Source organism: Labrus bergylta, chromosome 2 (genome assembly GCF_963930695.1).
Source record: "Labrus bergylta chromosome 2, fLabBer1.1, whole genome shotgun sequence".
Classification (NCBI taxonomy): domain Eukaryota; kingdom Metazoa; phylum Chordata; class Actinopteri; order Labriformes; family Labridae; genus Labrus; species Labrus bergylta.
The window spans coordinates 15,480,695-15,501,257 of record NC_089196.1 but is presented as its reverse complement, the minus strand read 5'-3'; the positions used below and the strand labels follow the sequence as shown (position 1 = coordinate 15,501,257).

General features: G+C 41.0%; 2 protein-coding genes and 1 long non-coding RNA gene across 3 annotated transcripts; 2 read left to right on the top strand and 1 right to left on the bottom strand.

Moving 5' to 3' along the window:
* Positions 1–796: 796 nt before the first annotated feature.
* On the top strand, positions 797–9,476 carry rgmb (repulsive guidance molecule BMP co-receptor b). Its single transcript, XM_020653635.3, has 3 exons — positions 797–1,330; positions 5,064–5,611; positions 7,275–9,476. Exons 1-3 carry the CDS (start codon positions 1,213–1,215, stop codon positions 8,013–8,015), a joined length of 1,407 nt encoding a protein of 468 aa, XP_020509291.1. The 5' UTR covers positions 797–1,212; the 3' UTR covers positions 8,016–9,476.
* LOC114921285 (uncharacterized) lies at positions 9,462–11,535 on the bottom strand. The gene is made up of 5 exons (XR_003809589.2): positions 11,303–11,535; positions 10,439–10,750; positions 10,285–10,326; positions 10,085–10,190; positions 9,462–9,967 (listed from the first exon to the last, which is right to left on the bottom strand). It is a non-coding gene; the product is annotated as an uncharacterized lncRNA (long non-coding RNA).
* A 144-nt stretch (positions 11,536–11,679) lies between these two features.
* On the top strand, positions 11,680–19,779 carry erap2 (endoplasmic reticulum aminopeptidase 2). The gene is made up of 22 exons (XM_020653637.3): positions 11,680–11,696; positions 12,044–12,116; positions 12,743–13,078; positions 13,192–13,378; positions 13,484–13,653; positions 13,786–13,924; positions 14,003–14,137; positions 14,225–14,345; positions 14,431–14,585; positions 14,683–14,796; positions 15,367–15,498; positions 15,723–15,854; positions 16,308–16,376; positions 16,499–16,674; positions 16,788–16,867; positions 17,062–17,245; positions 17,411–17,567; positions 17,671–17,855; positions 18,003–18,164; positions 18,370–18,510; positions 18,624–18,705; positions 18,958–19,779. Exons 3-22 carry the CDS (start codon positions 12,915–12,917, stop codon positions 19,102–19,104), a joined length of 2,832 nt encoding a protein of 943 aa, XP_020509293.2. The 5' UTR covers positions 11,680–11,696; positions 12,044–12,116; positions 12,743–12,914; the 3' UTR covers positions 19,105–19,779.
* Positions 19,780–20,563: the final 784 nt, after the last annotated feature.

Sequence of the window (20,563 nt, the reverse complement as noted above, 5' to 3'; positions counted from 1 at the left end):
TTTTATCCCACTACCGAGGCATTTAGTTTGGAGAAGCTTGTGCATTAAAAAAAACAAGGACACTAAGACAACAGTTAGCCTATAATATAATAAGAAGGAAGCCTATTGTGTTCTACAATATGGTTCCTCAACCATCAAACATTAGTCATGGAAGTTGATTTGCTCTGGACATATAACATGATTTTTATGTATTCGGTCTTGGATAATGAAGAGTGTTTATTTTATCTCTCTGTACAAACAAAGTTGGGTTACGGGACAGTTTGTGACTCCAGTGGAATCTGATTAAAATATTTGAGCTATAGTTCACTTCAAATATTTGTCTCTTTTCTACACAATAAAGCATTTCTTAAAATGTTTAAGACAACAATGCTTATGATGACTATAGTGATTGATTGTGGTTATCATTTGAAATATAAGTTGCTGTGGGAGGCCTATTAGATAAAGCAATAGTAGCACCCTAAATGTTTTAATAGACATCGCGATAAGAAACAAACGCATAAGAAAATAGGCTATGTTGATCATTCTATCTCAGCCAAATAAAAATCTTGGCAGCACAACATCGGAAAGCCATAACTCCCTTCTATTTAAAGGTTGAATGGCATCTCACCAACGTTTTTCTACTTTTATCTGCTGCTTCTTCATAAGGCCTACTTGTTAGACCCTCACTCTCTTTCTCCCCGTGTGAGTGTGTATGCTTGGGGTTGGTAATAGGCGGGTTTTCCGCCTACAGCGTTTGGTTGATTCTCCATTGATTTGTCGGGGGAGCAGTGGAGGAGGAGGAGAAAGTGAAAGGGGAGGAGTGGAGCAGAAACCCCGGCCTGCTGAGGAAGAGAGAGATGTGATTGTGCGTGTTTGGGACGAGAAAGCAAAGCACGGAGTGATCCCAATCGAGGCAAAAGTCCACCCGTGGAGGTCGCGCACTTTTATCACTTGCTCGCGTGGATTTGTCAAGTAAAAGTGTTGTCGGAGGGACTTCTGCGTCTACTTTTGTTTTTCCTCTCTTTGCCTTTCCTCCCCCTCCGCCCTGCATTCCGCGGAGCAGCTGTGTTTTAATGCCCCTGCGCACCCGAGGAGGAGAGGAAGGAGAGAAGAGTGAGGAAGAAGAGGAAGAAGAAGAAGAAGAAGAAGAAGAAGTGAGAAGGCCTGGACACCACCCTTCCTCGCCCCTCGAAGGTCTGTGCTCTCTCCCCTCCTGGCCCTGCATGGACGGGGATGGGGAGAGCCGGATGCTGTTGCCGCGGGGCTGAGCGCCTCGCCTCCCCGTCTCTGCTGCGCCGTTTCCGGCCACTGCTGCTGCTGATCATCGCTCTCTGCTGCGGAGCTCACTTAGGTAACCAACTACACCGCACCACTGCAACCACTAGTGTCATTAGAAACTAACGTGCAATTTTACGCACTTGGTTATCCAAATACGCACTGATTACTGTTTACTACAACAAGTACACCAGTAACAACATTCCCCTTCAGTCTGTTACATTAAACCTCATCAGAGATACTTTATTAGTTATTAAGTGTTAGTAATCATTGTGTTGGGCCAAGTACTGCCTGACAATGGCTCTCTCTCCAGCGGCAGTGCAGCAGTATGTGGACGGATCGAGTTTCTCCTCCTCTCTCCTGGGCCGTCATTCTCCTGTCTGCCCCTTAATGGCTCATGGAGGAGGGGAAGAGAAGGAAAGAGTGGGTGACTACCTCTCCTCGTGAGCAAATATACAGCTTCAATCAGAACACTAAACTGAAAAAAAACATAATCCATCCCATGTGGAAAAAGATTTTTTCAAAGTTTGCTTCACGGCTGAATTGTGTTTTAAATCTTACACCTGATTTTGAATGCGCTACGTCCACAGTTGCATGATGAGAATCCAAAAAAATCCAGCATCAGAAATGATTAAAAAAGTTAGAAAATCTAGAATCTTAACAAATAAGCACTAAGAAAGCTTTTCTGAACAGCAGCCTCCTGTTTCTGTGATTGTTAATGTTATTATAACTACAAGATTAAAGCCAAATACTGGACAGAAAAACAAAGAATTAAATTCAGTAGAAATGTGTTTATTAAAAATCAAAGGTGTTTGTTAGGAATATCGAAACTTAAAATGTCACAATAATTATTGTCAAGTTTAACTGTGACTCACATCATTGCTTTGTTAAAGACACAATGGATTTTGTAATGTATAATGTATATAACGTCCTCTTTCCAGAAGCCTGCTCTGTGTGTTGCTGTGTGTGCAGGGGGTCGGCTGTTGTGGCGGCTGTCTGTTGAGCAGTCACACCTCCAGTAATTAGTTTAACACAGCACAGGCAGCAGGACAAAACAGCCCCTGCTCTCTTGTGGGAACAGAGAGACCCACTCCACATTAAAGACCCTTTTGGCACCTTCTGCTCCACGTGCGTCATGTGGAAAGAATGTGTGTGATTTTTGAGCGTTTTACCAAACAGAATGTTTTTATCTGTTTTAACTTGTACATTATTTGGGCATATTTCATATTTCATTGTCGTTCCATGTGTCTGTTTGGAGCAAGAGTCTGGAATGTGGACTATTGTTCGCTCTTAGTGTCGAGTGCATGCTGTACTGCTCCTGTGAAGCTTTGTGTCTCTTAGCTTGCAGGTGCTGTTTGTGTGATTTGAGCTCATTGTGCTAGAGTGCACACAACAAGGTGATCAATAAGCACTTCACAGAGTTATTCCCTCAGTTTGAGAGATGATCCCAGTAGATCCTCTCTTGATCTCAAGATATCAGAGAAGTTGGAGGCTTGTCGGGTAGGGAGACAAAGAATCGAAGCCGTCGACCCAAGAGATCCAGCTGGAGGATCTTTTGACCTCTGTCTGATGGGAGTGAGAGAGCCTCGGGAAGTGATGAAGAGAGGTGACCGGGGAATCAGACTGAGGGCTGCAGGCTTAAAACACATCAGAGCCCTGCTGTATTAGAATAGTGCTGATGGGAGTAAATGTTTGAACTCAGGGGAAAGAACAATCTGTAAGAGAAAAGATGAAACCTATGAGATGAACAAAACAGCTGGGAGAATGGAATCGAGTGAGTAATATTGCGTCATACTTTAGAGGAAGTTTTTCTAATGGTGTCTGTATTAAAAAACGTACTCCTGTGGATGAAACAAACCAGACTCGAGATGTGTGAAATGGCCCTTGTGTATAATCTCCTCACATTAGGAGTTCTTTATTCTCTTCTTAAGTATATTTTCTTCTCAATTCAGTATTCATCAGCACAACTCAAGTTACCACAAATTGCTTATTTGTATGCATGGATTGGCTTTTCTTTTGAAAGTACAGCTGTGCATGCTTAGAAAGGAAGCTTAGGAGGAGGACTTTACAAAGGAAGGATGATGGGACGCCTTCAAGACCAAAATTGAAATCTACTTGTGCTTACAGGGTCGCATGCTTAGCTTTGTAGATGTTTGGAAACTAAAGCAGATATGCTCTCGGAAAGGTTTCAACATTTGTTATAAGCCGCCAAGTTGAACCCAGGTCCATCAGTTTCAGGGTGAACTCCCTTCTTGCTACGTCATCTGTCTCTGAATGAGGGCTTTTGTATGTTTTTCGTGCTGCTCATGATTCTGATACCCTCGAAGAGAATAAACTCGCTCTGATTAGATTGCAAGCGGTATTTGGGTTCTGCAGCTCAGATGGAGGGAGAGAAGGAGGCTGTTGGAGCGCAAGTCAAAGACACAATGTGTCCTCAGTACTCAGACTGTCTGTACAGTGGTTGCTGGCATGGCAGGCCGTCTGTGTATGTGTGTGTATATGGCTTGTGTGGGTTGGTGTCAGTATTTAACAGGCAGGAGAGAGATTCTGAAGCGTTGTGTGAGTGGGGGTCTGTACCTGCACCCCTGTTCTCTAAAACTCAGAACACTACTGCCCCCAAATGGTGGCACTCGACTCCTTCATGCCCCCAAAATCAAATACATGTACAAAGAAGTGTGCTGTGTGCGTATCAGTGGAAACTTCTGGTTGTTGAGCGATGGTGTGACATTAAAAGAATCTGTTGATTTCAGTGAAAAACATGTTCTCTCTGGTTTTGCTTTTGATCATCCCACCATCTGAAGATCACGAACTGTTTGTGCCTTTTAATGGAAGCACGACTCACATTCTTTCTAAGAAAGCTGTGTGTGTGTGTGTGTGTGTGTGTGTTTGTGTGTGTGCAGCTGCCCATACACTGCAGAGCCTCTCTCCAGCCTAATCTAATAGGAGCATGCTGTGACTGATGCATTAGGTCTGGTCTCTAATCTCTCTCTCTCGCTCTGACTCCCTCTCCCTCTCTCTCTGATGATCTGTGATATAAAAGGCTGGTTTGACCCTTGTTGAATTCAGAAATGTAGTATTGGCTAAAAGCATCAGGGACATTTTCAGATAAAACTGTTTTTTTCCAGCGTATCTGTCTAAATGGTAGAACATGGAGTCTTTCGGATGCATTCCTGTGGTGTCCATCTATCAACAAACAAAAATATAGTTAAAAGTTCCATTTGTTTAATGCAATTTCATGATCATGGGTTTTTCAGTTTGTGTGTGTGTGTGTGTGTTTAAGCTATACACAAGATCACATATACAATGCCTGCAAAAATGACCACTGAATCTCACTAAAAGTGAACAAGTCAGGTGGTCTGTTAGTATGCACGGCACACCTTGTGTTGTCTTACTCTCTGTGTCTTTTATACTGTTTGTGTTTTGTGTTCCCTGACTATGCAAGCAGTATTATCTCAGTGCTGGTGGAAAAAAAAAAACTTCTTTATCTTCTCCCTCTGGCTGCTCTTTGGTTTATTACACTTCAGCTTTATTACACTCACAGAGCAGCCGGCTGATTGATCAAGACTTTCATCCTGCAGCCAGTTCTTTTTCCAATTTTATTAGGTTGAATGTAACAGGCCGGTAGTTTTGTGTGTTGAAGTTCAAAGCAGTTATCTTAGTTGTCTTTCATGCACATAAACCTTCAATTCTCAGTGAAATCCAGCTATTAATGCATCAAATGCCTATACTTAAACAGATGCTTTGGCTGATTGTCTATCACTGTATTAACATTATGTTTCCAACATTGTTCTGCATCTCTCTCTCCTCAGGTCAGTGCCAGGTTGTCACCCCTCAGTGTCGTATCCAGAAGTGCACCACTGACTTTGTCTCCCTCACGTCCCACCTGACCCCAGCTGTGGATGGCTTCCACACAGAGTTCTGCAAGGCTCTACGTGCGTACTCGGCCTGCACCCAGAGGACCGCCAAATCCTGCCGGGGGAACCTGGTCTTCCACTCGGCCGTGTTGGGCATCTCAGACCTCATGAGCCAGAGGAACTGCTCCAGAGACGGGCCGACGTCCTCCACGCACCCCGAGGTGCTGCACGAGCCCTGCAACTACCACAGTCGAACCCAGCACGCACACACACACTCCCACGTGCACACACACACCCATGCTCACAGCCACACTCATAGCCACTCTCGGGCTGGGTACCTGTTCTGTGGGCTGTTCGGGGACCCCCACCTGAGGACATTTAAGGACAGCTTCCAGACATGTAAGGTGGAGGGGGCGTGGCCTCTTATTGACAATGACTATCTGTCGGTGCAGGTCACTAACGTCCCTGTGGTGCCTGGCTCCAGTGCCACAGCAACCAACAAGGTGAGATGAGAACAATAAAAAAGTTTTTGACGTTCTAATTAGTTTAAAGGGCTGGAGAAGTTTAAATAGTAGCTGATGTAATCTATGTAATCTCTGATGTATTTTGTGTGTTAGAGAGAAACATTTTATATCATTATTTATAAATGTCCTCTTTTAGATTCATTTTGTGTCTGGAAAACTTTTTCTTCACACTCTACAATTCTATCTCTCTTTCTGTCTCTTTTTGTCAGTCAGACTCGTCAGTGTGAGTGGTTGTGTATCCTTCTTCTTGTAACTGCAGCTGTGTTGGAAACCTAACTGGGTTAATGGTTGCATGCAGCCTGACCTCTAATAACATGGAATGATATGTGTGAAAGGACCCACTGTTTACTTTGTGTGTGTGTGTGTGTGTGTGTGTGTGTGTGTGTCTCTGCAAGTTCTTGTTAGTGTGTGGGTCTCTTAAGTAGCTTAGCTTTCACATATTTTAAACGACTTTATGTGTTAAAGAACTATATCCTTGTATGACAAAAAAAGACACACACAAACATCACCAAATGGATTACAACCCACACAAGGTGATCTTTGTGGTGTTAAAGAAGCTTTGTTGATGTTTCCCTCGATGATCTAGCCTCTCTTGCTCAGTCGATAGCTTTAATTATTAAAACACATACACACCCTTGCAGACACTTAGTCATGCGCACACTGGCACACACACACACATTAAGCAAATAGCAGGTTTGCTAAACTGTGGAGCTGAAGTTTTGACCTTGTGTCAAAGGTGGGGCAAGTTATTAGTCACGATTATTAGGGACACACACTTACACACACAAACACACACACACACACAACCACCCACCCACACACACACACACACACACTCAAGCCCCCCAGGCTTAATGGCTTGCCAAGCCTCATTCCTCACGTCTGTCATGTGAACAAAGCAGCAATTCACCGGAACTATAATACTCACACCACACCCTGCGTCCAGCACAGCCTCCACTCACCACTGGACTCGAGCCCAGTGTGTGACTTTGTGTGTGGTTGTGTGAAATAGAAACTTGTTAAAAAGTAATTAGGTAATTATTCAAATACAGTATGACAGTGTGTAATATTTGAATGTTCATATTTCTGAGTGGGTGTGTTTGACTGAGAGAAATTCTACACTGGTCTATGGCTACTTACATGGATCCTTTCTCATTTTCAAGTATATTGGGTTTTTTGTTCTTCATTCATTTGTTCAAGGTTAAACTTAAGTCATATAAATATAAAAAAAGAGAGCCTCAACTTTTAACCGAAAGATTCTAATTAATTAACTATTCACTTATACTGGATATGATCCTCTTTAAGAAGTTACTTGAAAAATTAAATAAAGTTATTGCCTAATCATTTATTTTGAAAATCTCATTATTAACAGGCTTGCTTCTTTAAAAAAAATCCCTCATTCCCAGGGCAAAGTGTAGTCTTCAAATAGCTTGTTTTTGCCCAAACAACAAGATGTTTTATTGACTAGATGATATACATATGAAGCAAATTTTTGTTCAAATAGCTTAATGATTTTCAAACACTTTCAGTTGTTTGTATAGTTGAATCATTTCTTGCACAATACGTTTTTCATTCAAAACACAATTTTGAATTGATCAAGTTACTGGAGTTAACCTGATGCTCTGTCTTTCCCTCTCTATAGGTCACCATCATCTTTAAACCGTATGAGGGGTGCACAGAGCAGAGGGTGTACCAGGCAGTTACAGACGGCCTCCCTGCTGCCTTCGATGATGGGACAATCAGTAGTGGAGACCCCATTCACACATCTGCAGGTGCAGACGGTTCAGCTGGAAAAGTCCGGGCTCTGTGGATATCTGAGCGCAGCCCCGGGCGACATGTGGAGCTGCACGCTGGATACATTGGTGTAACAGTGATCGTTCGCCAGCTGGGCCGCTACCTGACCCTTGCAGTGCGGATCCCAGAGGAGCTGGCTCAAGCCTACGATGCCACCCAGGACCTGCAGCTGTGTCTGAACGGCTGCCCCAGCGGAGAGCGAATAGACCAGGCGGGGCACCTTCCCCTGCCTCTCTCCCCTCCTGCGCTTGGCCTGCAGCTTCAGCAGCTGCATAGGCCTGAATACGCCTCACAGACACAAGCATCCCCCTACGGTGCCATGCAGGTCTTCGGAGTAGAGGAGGCAAAGGAGCGATGCAGGGAACAGCTGGAGGTGCAGGACATTTACTATCACTCCTGTGTGTTTGACCTCCTAACCACCGGGGATGCTAACTTCACTGTGGCCGCGTACAGTGCCCAGAAAGACATGGAGAGTCTCCACCCTCACCAGGATAGATGGAGGATCTACCCTCGCAGCTCTGCTTTGTCCACCTTGTGCTGTGATTCTCCAGCTGTCCTGCTGTGTGCAGTGATCTTAGCACTGATGTAAGATAGGGAGCGGGACTCTTTGTGTGTGTGGGGGTGCAGCGCACTAGAGAGAGTTTTTTTTATGAGCACTGTTACTGATCACTCACCTGTCTCACATAGAGAGGAAGCAGCAGGCTGGACACGTACTGGGAACCAGATTTTTTGTAGAAGAACTGCATCTTACCCTTAGAATCAGTCGTCTGATGAATAACACTGAACATGTAATAAAGGCTTTTTTAAATCTGTCATCATCTTTGGAAAGGACACTTGACAGAGACACACATGTACCTGAGTGGGTGAAGAGAGTGTGGATACACTCTCTAAACTGTAAATAGCTTGTCTTCAGTGCACAGTGTAATGCCGTAGGGTTTTTATTTTTTTTTGTCATTTGATGTGATCTTTCTTTAATACCTCAGACAGAGGATGTTTTAACAGAAGCACTTTATTTAGATTTTTTTTTTTTTTTTACAAATCTACATCAGTGTTTCTTCATCACTTGCTTTCTCCACCAAAATCGCTGATGGTTCACTTCAGAGCCATCTATAATTTGACTTTTGATCCATTTGAACTAAAAGTCTGTTGAATCCAAGGAGCTGCGATATTTGTTCAAATGCATCATCTAGCTGATTTGACTCAGCGTCCCCTGTAACATCAGACAATGTGAGTTATCTTTTGAATGTATTATGATTTTTCTTTAAAGCAAATGCCATTACTTTCTGTTGCTCTTTGAGTATGTTTTTCTCAGTCCTGATTTCAAATATATGTGAATGAGTGTGTGCACGTGTGTGTGTGGCTGTGTCAGTGTTTTTTTATTCCTCTGAGAATCATGTTGCAGGTGTTCCCACCTTTTTTTTTGTTGCCTAAAGTCTGTGACAAACAGGCTCAGTGTGTTCTTTGTTTAATTTGAGCCAAAGAAAGTTAATTTATGGTTTAATGTACAAAAAAATCCAGAACTCACTGTTTAAACCAGCACGTCTCCTCCTCACTCTCTCTGTGTTTAAATGTTTCTACTGTAGACAGTTTTACTCCTAAAGCCAGGATTGAAGAGCTGCTCCTAACTGGGATACATTAAAGATACAAAACACTGCAAACCAGCTGTGTGTTGTGGAAAATGTGTACTATTAAATATCTAATAGACCCTTCAGACTATGAGCCTTATAACATGTAACTTTCTGTAGTATTATGCCCCATTTGGTTGGATGTATGAGTTGGTTTTCAGTTTTGGGCATCTTGTGCGTGTCACTTTGGTGAAGAGTGGCTGATCAATGTTGAAATACTTAACTTATTTATGATCGTAGAGTCCTGTAGAGGAAGTGAAGCTCCATATTCTTGCTGTTGGATAATAATTTAAATAATGTCAGATGTGATTGTACTGCCACTTAGTGGTGCTTTGTTGCTATGTCTGTGCTACTCAAGGTGCTCAAAAAAACGGTGTGCAAGCGTTTTATTTAAAAAACAATAAATACAAAATGGTTCAAGTTTCCTTTCTGTTTATTTATGTCTCATTCAAGCTAATTGTTTCTTTTTGTAAACTACCAACAATCTTGACTTAAGTCTTCCCAACAATCCAAGTAAGTTGAAAAAATAAGTAAGACAGAGTTTTTCTCAAACATATGCATAGCACAATGTGCGCTAACCCACCTGTCTGAGGTTAAGTTTGGATCAGATACCAGGTCTGCCCTCACAAACATAATCTGTCGTCAACTGTCACAGTCTGCAAACACCTGGCTGTCAGTAAGGAAAGGCGCGCCAAAGACTCAGAGCATTGAGACCCGCTGCTCAGTGATCCTGATAACTTAGCATTAATACAAGATTCAAGTCCAAAACACAGCGTACAAACATTCTATCAAAGTTAACTTCAAGAGTGGACTGTGCCCAACCCCCTCGGTGACTTCAGACAATAAAGAGTTTTCCTCTTGGTTTGTTTCCTTTTAAGGTCACATGGTTCATCTGCAGGCCTCCTTTTCCAATCATCTGAAAGTTCAAATTCATGGTTAGGATCTTTGAGACACTTACACATTGTGTAACATAAGACACATTGACAACACTATGAATATAAGTCATAATAAAGTCAACAGATGTATCTCTTACCACTTAATAACAGCATATGTGGTCATCAGAGTGTTAAAGATGATTATTTTAAAGAGAAGCAGCCTCAGTATCAGGACAACCACTGTGTTAGTCCAAACAACCACGTCTGGAAATCAAACCACACAGACCGACATATGAGACAACATTTGCAATTTGAGTCCCCAGGATTTAAAAAAAAAAGTTTGCTAGAAGATATTTACCTCCCGTCTCTTCCTCTTCGTAGCAGAACTTGTCTTGATGACCTGATTTTATAAAAAAAAATTGTTAATTAAACATTAAGTTACATTTGTTTGTTAGTGTTAAAGATTGAAAAAAACTTCTGGTGTCCTCACACCTGATCGTCTTCAGTCCTACCTACTGAGGATGTATGATGTCTCCTGATTACTTTGGCCCGTCGTCTTTGAGTCACAGAGCAGCTGTAGGATGGCCAGTCTCTGCTGGCCACAGTGATGATTGCCACAGCACTGTGGCTGCGATGCTTACTTTTTACAGAGAGTCTGAACGGCGAGCTGGACATGTGACATTCTGATGGTGACCTCCAGTTTACCTCTAGGTGCCCTGTCCTGAAGTCAGAGACCATACAGACCAGCATTGTCCAGCCGAGTCTTTCACCTGACAGGTGGACCGGAGGAGCCAGAGAAGCCAGCACGCCTCCCTCTACTCCTCCTGAGGGAAGATGGAGGATCAGGTGAGAAAGGATTACAAAAAGAAACGATATGCTTAGGCTGAGGTGAGAGCTAAATAAAGGCTATCAACTGGATTAAATTAAACAACAAATGAAAATGAATGAAAAACAGGTCTGTGATGAAGCAATGGTTTAAAATTAGAAGTAAGAATTAATAAGCTACACAAGGATAAAAAGAGTTTCAGATTAAATCTCTAATGCATTGAAACATAATCTGCTAGATTTAACTCCAAAAATGTCAAAGATTTATGTTTGTGCTTCAATATTTCTTAGGTTTTGGAGATTTGAAAGCCGTTACTTAAGTAGAAAAAGTTGTACACTTTGTAATAAAAATACTTAAAGAATGATTAAAAACCCTGAAGACTATTTTCTGACTTTGGTCTTTACAAAATAAATGTTTTGCATTTACTTGATGTTCAACTCAAACATGTTGGCCATGTTTTTAACAACGATTAAAAAAAGCTAACTTTATTTTTTGCATATTTAAACAAATAACACTACATGGTTGTTATTAATAAATTGAAATGACTTACCTGTCCATAAATAGATAATAGGAAGGTAAAATAGTCCGCTGTGAGGCTCAGTCATGTCTGAATTGTTTTGAGTTGCTTCACTGTTTACTGTTTGTGTGTGCATGTGTTTGAGTACCTTGTGTATTTGAGTGTGTTAGAAATGGGGGCAGGCAGTTTGGCTTTGCCAGGAGCATTGCATTGTGGGGGACTGGACTAAAATTCCTCTTTGTTGTGACCTTATCCTGACAATGGATACCCCTCCACACACACACACACACACACACACACACGCACAAACACACACGCACAAACACAGGGGGAGAACAACAATGAACAGCAAAGTAACAGACTGTAGAAATCCAGTTGAGTCTTCTGAACAACTGGAGACACACCTGCAAAAGCTGTTAGATCTGAGGTAAGAGACTGATAATATCAACACACACACACACACCACACCACACCACACCACACCACACCACACCACACACACACACACACACACACACACACACACACACACACACACAATGTTGAATGTAGACTAATGTGTGTGACATGTGTGCCAGTTGAAATGTACTATTAAACACTTTTATAATATTTAACATTCATTCACAAGTGCACTGAAACATGATTTAGTAGTCATTTAAAATATCTCGGTAAATATGTAGGCTGCAGTATATTTTTAAGACATACTTGACTTGTATTTCTCCCCCACAATCACATCCTTACAAATGCGCATTTATAGTTTGTCTGCTGTTGCAGTGGGCGGGAGCTGAGCTGAAAAGAGAAAGTGAAAGTTAACATCAGGAAGAATGATAAAGCAGCAATGACCGAGGTAAAAGCTTTTTGATAGTTGTTTGTGCTTCATTTTCATAAACCATGACCTCTGGAGCCGATCCAAGACATAAGTGACTTTAATAACTTCATACTTTATAACACGTGTTCGATTTCAGGTGAATTTGTTGTTAAAGTTTAAACAGTCTTTATGTTATCTGCCGCTGCCTTTGGACAGCCTTATTTGAACTCCTGTAGTTCTGCTCCTGCAGCTGTTGTCACCTCACAGTTTTAGCTGTGTCCTCATCTTGTTTATCCGCATGGAAAATCATGTGGTCCGTTTGTCACATGCTTGATTTCCACAGGCTGAGATGTGTTATGTTTTCAGCCTAAAATTTGAAAGCAGCTCAGTTTGCCAGTAGGCTACAAACTGCTCGCTCAACAAAATGTAGGCTAGGTGTGATGCTTTCAACTTCTGAAAGGTCTGAAATTGAAACCTTTATAGGGAAAAACTTTACATTTATTTTGGATGAAGTTTATAATACTAAACTTCATGAGTAGTTTTGTACAGTGACCTTTGAAACCATAACCAAAGCCATAAAACTTGCATGAAAAAGGTGGGAAGACATCTCATAGTGAGACTCATTCAAATGTTTCAGATTTTAATCCTGTCCTTTTTTCTTTTAGGTACAAGGAACATGTTACTGAAAAGATATTTTCCTCCAACCATATCCTGGAGGTGATCAACACTCACCACCACAGTTTAGTCCTTCATATTATAATTGATATTACTAAGTATAAGACCAGCTTTTAGTTGCACCATTTCTTCAATCAGTGTTGGAAGAACAGGTTCTCTATAATGGTGTTGTTAAAAATATTAGTGCTGTGTGTCCTCCATCTCTGTCTTGTGGGGTCTCAGCCCACCTCTAAAAAAACATCCACTCCTCCTCACCCTGTGGGAGAACAGTCTCCTCTGGGTCCTGATAATCTTTCCTTCCCCTGGAGCCGCCTTCGCCTGCCAAGGTATCCCTCACACTGTGTTTGTTTTAGACCCACATACTGAGTTTACATGAATATTGTTGAACATATATTTCTGAGTGGCTGTATAAAAAATCTGAACATGTACTTTGTCTTAGGTACATTAATCCTCTTCACTACGACCTACTCCTGCATCCAAACCTCACCAGTCTCAGTTTCAATGGATCAGTGCAGATCCAGATTGATGTCCAGAACAACACAAACTGGGTTGTCTTGCACAGCAAGGGTCTTAACATCACTAAAGCCACCATACTGGACCTAAACCTTGCTCACCTGTCTGACCAGGTAGCTGTAAACCAAAAACTCCTTGTTATCTCTTAATGTTCCTTACATGTCACCAAAAAAATCGGAATCTGAAAATACTGTATATCTGGTGTTTTCTCTTCATAGGTTCTTCCCGTTCTTTATAACCCTTCCCATGAGCAGATTGGTATTTTCTCCCCGCGGGTGCTCACTAGTGGGCAAAAGTACTTTCTGTATCTTGAGTTTGCAGCAAAACTAGCAGAGGGCTTCTATGGCCTTTATAAGAGCAGCTACAGAACCAGCACAGGAGAGACAAGGTGAGAGGAGATCGAGTATTTCACTGCAAACTTTATAAAATGTATTACATGTAAAGGGGGGGGGGGGGGGGAGTCCAGCTACAATAGTACGTTTTCTTCACAATACAAGTGTCTTCCAATGTCCCCTTGCAGAAGTTTAGCTTCGTCTCACTTTGAGCCCACAAGCGCTCGAATGGCCTTCCCGTGTTTCGATGAGCCGAGCTTCAAGGCCAAATTCACGGTTCGGATAAGAAGAAATCCAGAGTTCATCGCTCTGTCCAACATGCCTGTGGTGAGTTTTTAAAATAGTAATAATAAACATTTTAATGTTTGGATAAAAAGGCTGCAGTGAATTGTTGATGTATTTCAGGTTGAGACCGTTCATTTCAGTGATGACCTGCTTGAGGACCACTTTGATGTGAGCGTTAAGATGAGCACATACCTCGTGGCTTTTGTCGTCTGTGACTTCAAATCTGTCACTGCAACAACATCTTCTGGGGTGCAGGTGTGGTGTCTCTGCCGTTTCTTAATTTCTTAAAACCCAGAGAAGGTTTTTTACAGGTGGGGGTTTATATTCCGCTTTGTATCTTAGGTTTCCATTTATGCTGTCCCAGAGAAGATTCAGCAAACACACTATGCCCTGGAGGTTGCTGTCAAAATGTTAGACTTCTATGAGGAGTATTTCAACATTAACTATCCTCTACCAAAACAAGGTACTCTTTGCTCAGCCACACAGCATTTCTTCTTTTTTGTTGTTGTTAATTATTTTTCTGTTTCCCCTGCCTTTTCTTACTGTAGATCTAATAGCAATCCCAGACTTTCAGTCAGGTGCTATGGAGAACTGGGGTTTGACCACCTACAGAGAGACCAGCCTTCTTTTTGATCCCCTCACATCCTCTGTTTCTGATAAACTCTGGGTTACCATGGTGATTGGCCATGAGCTTGCCCATCAGGTGAGAGATATTACATGCTTGTATAGTTTTTGAACTCCATTATGCTCATGTGAACTTCAGGAAGATTGCAGAAAGTTAATAACACTCTCTTCTGTAGTGGTTTGGTAACTTGGTGACCATGGTCTGGTGGAATGATATCTGGCTCAATGAAGGATTTGCCCGATACATGGAGTTCACTTCAGTGGAGGCCACGTACCCTGACCTTAAAGTAGTAAGTGCTTTATTTAAACAAAGTTGTAACCAATATCAATATAAGCTGATATTCAGTAAATCAGGACCTCAAGAGTGATATTTCTCTTATATTATTTCTTTTATACAACAGTTATACAAGCAGCAAATAGATGAAAAAGTAATAACGACAGATCAGAAATTCTAAAAGTATCACATCTTAACTGAAGGTAGATGGTTTCCAAAAAACCCAAACATTATCCTTTACTCTGCTACTTTGTTTGCATCCATGGATACCACAGACAAGCTACTTTTACATGTATCTACATGTTTAAATTTATAATGCAACCAGTGAAATAACAGTCTGCTGAGTGATTCTGAGATATACTGTGCTATTGATTACTAAAGACAGTTACAGTCTGCTGTAATGTTAACTGACAGATTCAGAATACCTGGCTTCGGTGTTGTGATACACATTTGTACTCTATCAGATGCTTGGAATGCTTTTTTGTCAATACTTGTGTTTTTTGGAACTCACTGTTGTATATGAAGATTTCTGGATCAATATGAAGCCCTTGATCTCTGACTGTGTATTCTGTGCTTCATCTTGCAGGAGGAATATTTACTGCACACCTGTTTTGCAGCAGTTGGTCTTGATTCGCTGAACTCCTCTCGAGCAATATCAAGCCCAGCAGAGGACCCCACTCAGATCAAAGAGATGTTTGACACAGTCTCCTATGAAAAAGTATGCATTTATTACAACATTTGGGTTTCACTGGTTTGAAAGAAATAGGCAATGAGCCTCTTGACAATGACAGTTGCTACTGCGTAACTACAGATCTCTATATTTTTATTTTTTTTTAAAAAAATACCAAGTTTTGATGTTCCTGACTGACAAAATTCATCCTGCCTAGTCTCTAATGACTCATGGATTAAAAATACCTTTTTCTCTCCCCCCCCTCCCTCCAGGGAGCATGTGTTCTGCACATGCTGCGACACTTTTTGACAGAGGACGTGTTCCAGAGTGGGATAGTACGATACCTCCGCAAATACAGCTACACAAACGCACACAATCAGGACCTGTGGGACAGCCTAGCCAATGTAAAAACTCACTCACTGTGTGGACCTTTTTTTTTTTTTTTTATCTTCTAGGGTTTTAGATATTGATGCGCATTTTCTTTTTCCTTCGAGACAATAATTTATTTTTACCATTTATTTAGCTCTGGTTTATAAATCAATGAGACTTCCTACAGGCATGTTATTAATCCAAGTGAAGACCATGTCTGTTGTTATTACCATCATATGTTTGGTTTATTAGCCCAGAAATACAATGGTTATTGATTATGAATCCACAGTAACAAGCCATTGACAAATATGAAAGCGAAACATGGGATCCTGTGTGATGCATTTTAAATCTTCAGTTTATTTTCTTATTGGATCAAAAGAAAATGAAATCAACAGCTTTCATGAAAGTGGAATATCATATTTAAATTCTAAAAGACTTACATGGTCACTTATAATCTATATGCTAAAATTTTTGCTTTTGTTTTACAGACCTGCTCAGAGGAGGATTTCATCTCAGGGAAACACTGTTACAGCAGCAGCCAGGCCTCAAAGAATGCAGTCAGTTAACATTTAAACTTCAACCACGCATCCCATCGCCCTTAATTTAACCTTTACAACAATATATTCTGACTCTGTGGTTTTTGTGTTAACACATGTTGATCTCTAATTGTCTCCTACAGTACCTGTTTGCAGGGGAACACATGGACCTGACTGCCATGATGAACACTTGGACTCTGCAGAAGGGGATTCCTCTGGTGAGAGTAAAGAGGGCGGGGTCTCGCCTGCTGCTCAGACAGGAAAGGTTCCTGAGGACTGTGCTGCCCTCTGACCCCCTGTGGTCCACAGTGCAGCAGGGGTGAGCATGCACTAAACAATATACTCTTGTTTGTTGGTCTTATCCTTACATACATTTTAAGCTTACTAGATTCAAACTTTGCATTTCAAGTGACGCTCTCTTCTCTTGTATAGTTTTCTTTGGCACATCCCTTTAACATACAAGACAGATGCTTCTAGCACAATCCACAGACATCTGATGACAACCCTCACAGGTAACAGCAGTAAAAGCTAAATGTCATATTTTAGTGTAAACTCAAATACACTGGTAGATAGACAATTAATAACTATGAAGTAAATGCTTTTAAAAAATAAACTTGCTTAATAAATATATTTTATTTGTACCTTCATCAATGCTTTGCCATCAGTTAGTTAATTAACCTCTCTTTGTTTTTTATGTGTCATATAGACAGTATAAATATAGGGGAGGAAGTCAGCTGGGTGAAAGTCAACAGTGACATGACAGGATATTATGTGGTTCATTATGAGGACGGCGGTTGGGATGAGATGACCAACCTGCTGAGGAAAAACCACACAGCTCTGAGCTACAAAGACAGGACTCAGTTGATACACAACGCCTTCCAACTGGTGACGTAAGCATACATCTGCGTATGTTAGTGGGTTTGTGTGAGACAACAATAGAGACAGAGTGATGTTTTAGTTTGTGTGTCCGTAGAAACCAACAAACCAAACTAATTTTATTATCCCTACTGTACAGGCACATAACCATTTAAATGTGTTCATATATGCCTCTAAAGAGCAGGTCATCTTACACTGAATAAAGCCTTAGACCTGATTGGTTACCTGGGGTTGGAGAACCACACTGTGCCTCTGCTCCAAGGACTGGGCTACCTGGAGTTCTTTTACCGGATGGTCGAAAAAATAAACGAACCTGATCTTACAAGGAACCTCGGGGTAAGAAGAAAAGAGTACACAGTTAGAATATGTAATCTAATGTGAGCATCTTAATGCAGCATACATTCATTTGACATTTGACATGCTGTTTCTCTTGTTGCAGGTGTACATCCTGAAATTTTTCCGTGCTGTCATTGACAAGCAGACGTGGAGCAACAACGGCTCTGTGTCAGAGCGGCGGCTGAGGTCAGAAGTCTTGTCCCTGGCCTGCCACCTGCATGACCCTCCCTGTGTGGAGCGAGCACGCCAGAGCTTCAAAGACTGGCTCCAGTCCAACGGTACTCTCAAGTATGTCCGTCTACATTCTGTTTCTACACATATCAATATGAGTCAAAAACCTGCTGATATGACTCACATAAACAGTAGCAATTCCTTGTGCCATTCTTGACTGTATAGTTGGATATTTTTTCATGTCTCTGCTTCTGTTTACCTCAGCTTGCCCACTGATGTGGCTGAAACGGTGTATTCAGTAGGAGCTCAGGGCGACCATGGCTGGGCTTTACTCCTACACACATACAACATCTCCCTCTCTGCAGCTCAGAAAAACACAATTCTGTATGCTTTGACCTGCACCACAGACACAAATAAACTACACAGGTTCGTCTTCTTTCTTTTATATTTTCACTTGGATTTTGCTGCCACCATGTGGATAAAATGTTGTATTGAACATATGCGAACAGATATCCTCTTTTTTTGAGACATGTTAAAGAGATGTGAGTGGAGGCTTTTTAGGACTGTTAGATACTCAGGCAATTAAAAGATCGGGATATATATATATATATTGTTTGTATTTCTGTTGCAGACTGTTGGAGTTGGGTCTGGAGGGGAAAGTGATTCGATCTCAGGACCTGTCCTCTCTTATTCTGATGGTGGCCAGGAACCCACAGGGACATCATCTTGCCTGGAATTTTGTCAAAAAGAACTGGGACACACTGGTAAAAAGGTTGGTACTCACTCACTCACTCACTCACTCACTCACTCACTCTATCACTCACTCACTCACTCTATCACTCACTCTATCACTCACTCACTCACTCACTTCTGTCTTCTCTGCAGGTTCCAGTTGGGCTCATCTTGTATCAGAAACATCCTTGTTGGCACCACAGGCCAGTTCTCATCTCCAGAAGAACTCACTGAGGTGAAAGTGCTAGTAAAAATTCATTGTTGTTTGCATTTTAAATAGCAATATAATTAATGATAGCCATGGTCAAACAGTTCAAAATGACTTAGAAACTTATCCTAGTGTTTGTACTCAAAGCCTCTCAAGAATGTGTTTTGGTTGACAATTACTGACCTAAACATCTTAGCTTTAAGACACCATAATGTGTGAAATCTATACATGTGTGTTTGTTCGTGTTTTTTTCTAAATATCAGTGTGTTTGACCCTCAGGTGCAGTTGTTTTTTGAGTCCATCAAAGAGCAGGCGTCTCAGCTAAGAGCAACCCAGATTGTCCTGGATAACATGCAGAAAAATGTCCGCTGGGTTCAGAGAAACCTGGAGACACTAAGACTCTGGGTTAATGAGCAAACGAAGTGAAGACAGCAGACAGCAGAAATAGAAGTGGGGTTTCATGGAAGCAGAAGAGGGGCCCTGTCCACGCAAACCATCTCCCTTCATCTCCAGAGTACTTACATGTATTGTTAAATACTCCAGACAGCAACTACATTTTCATCACGGAAATATTCAAGTTATATTCTACATCATTTGTAGGATAGGATTTATTTGTAGGTTGTAATGATGATATTTGAAAGCTTTTGTTAAATTTGTATTTGTGTGATTATTTGCAAAATATATGTTCTGAACTGTAGAGTTGTTAGTTTGGCATCTTTTTTTTCAAGAGAACTTGTTTTTTTGACAACAGAAATGAATAATTGGTAGTACTGTACTGAATATGCAGCAGTAGACTTTTTTATGAGTAGCTGTATACATACCATGGTGTGATGTTTATGTGGGTTTGTGTGTGTTTCTGTGTAGGCGTGTTTATTGGTGTGTGTTTGTGAGATAGAGACTTTTTTGCTTTAATATTGTGCATTTTTAATTCTGGATAAATTTTTGCAGTGATGCTTTGGCAAAATTGTTTCTATGAAACTCTCCTATCAATAATACCTTTTTTAAATTAAAATTAAAATAAAACAAGAAAGAGTTCGATTCCAAAGTTGAATCGTGTAATGGATGCTTAATATACTAATAAAAGGTGAGTTGCAAATCACAGCTCCTTTGTGTGAGTTATGGTAAATGGAACATATGACTGTGTTAGGGAACTATTATGCCTGTGTTTTCATTTGTTAGGTGTACTTGCCATTCATCATATCAACTATATGTTCTATAACTAAGACTTGGTTTTAACATGGTGGCAATAAGGTTCAGAATTGTTTAAAGGGTAAAAGTAAAACTTATAAATAGAGTAAGGTTAAGCTAGAGGTTGAGGTTAAGCATTCAAAAGTGATTTGACTGATTTATTTTTAGAAATTAAGTACGACAAGAAATAGCAAGGAGCCTATAGGCTTATGATGATCTGTGTCCAATCACAATGTAGCCTACCTCTTAAACTGATGTGATGAAATGCACTATCTAGGAGTGTGTTCTTGTTTTGTGTTCTGTCATGTTGTCTCGTCTTCTCTGCCGCGTTTTGTTTCTATTTTGTCATTTTACACTTTAAGATTGTATAAGGTCTGTCTTGTCTTATAATTATGTCGCCTAATGAAAACAAATATATTGGTAAGAAAGAAAATGATTGAAATGGTGACACAACTGTCTTCATAAGTGTAGGAGGACCTTACAGTCTATGACAGGGATGGGCAACTGGCGGCCCGGGGGCCACATGCGGCCCCCATCAACCCTCAACGTGGCCCTCAGGTCAATTTTTTACACATCAATTAATCGGGAACATGAAGAAAACATGACTAAATCTGCCATGAAATCATGAAAACCAGAAATATGTGCATATAATATTTGATCACTGGCATATGTTGAGTTAAATTTGAGACATAATTGA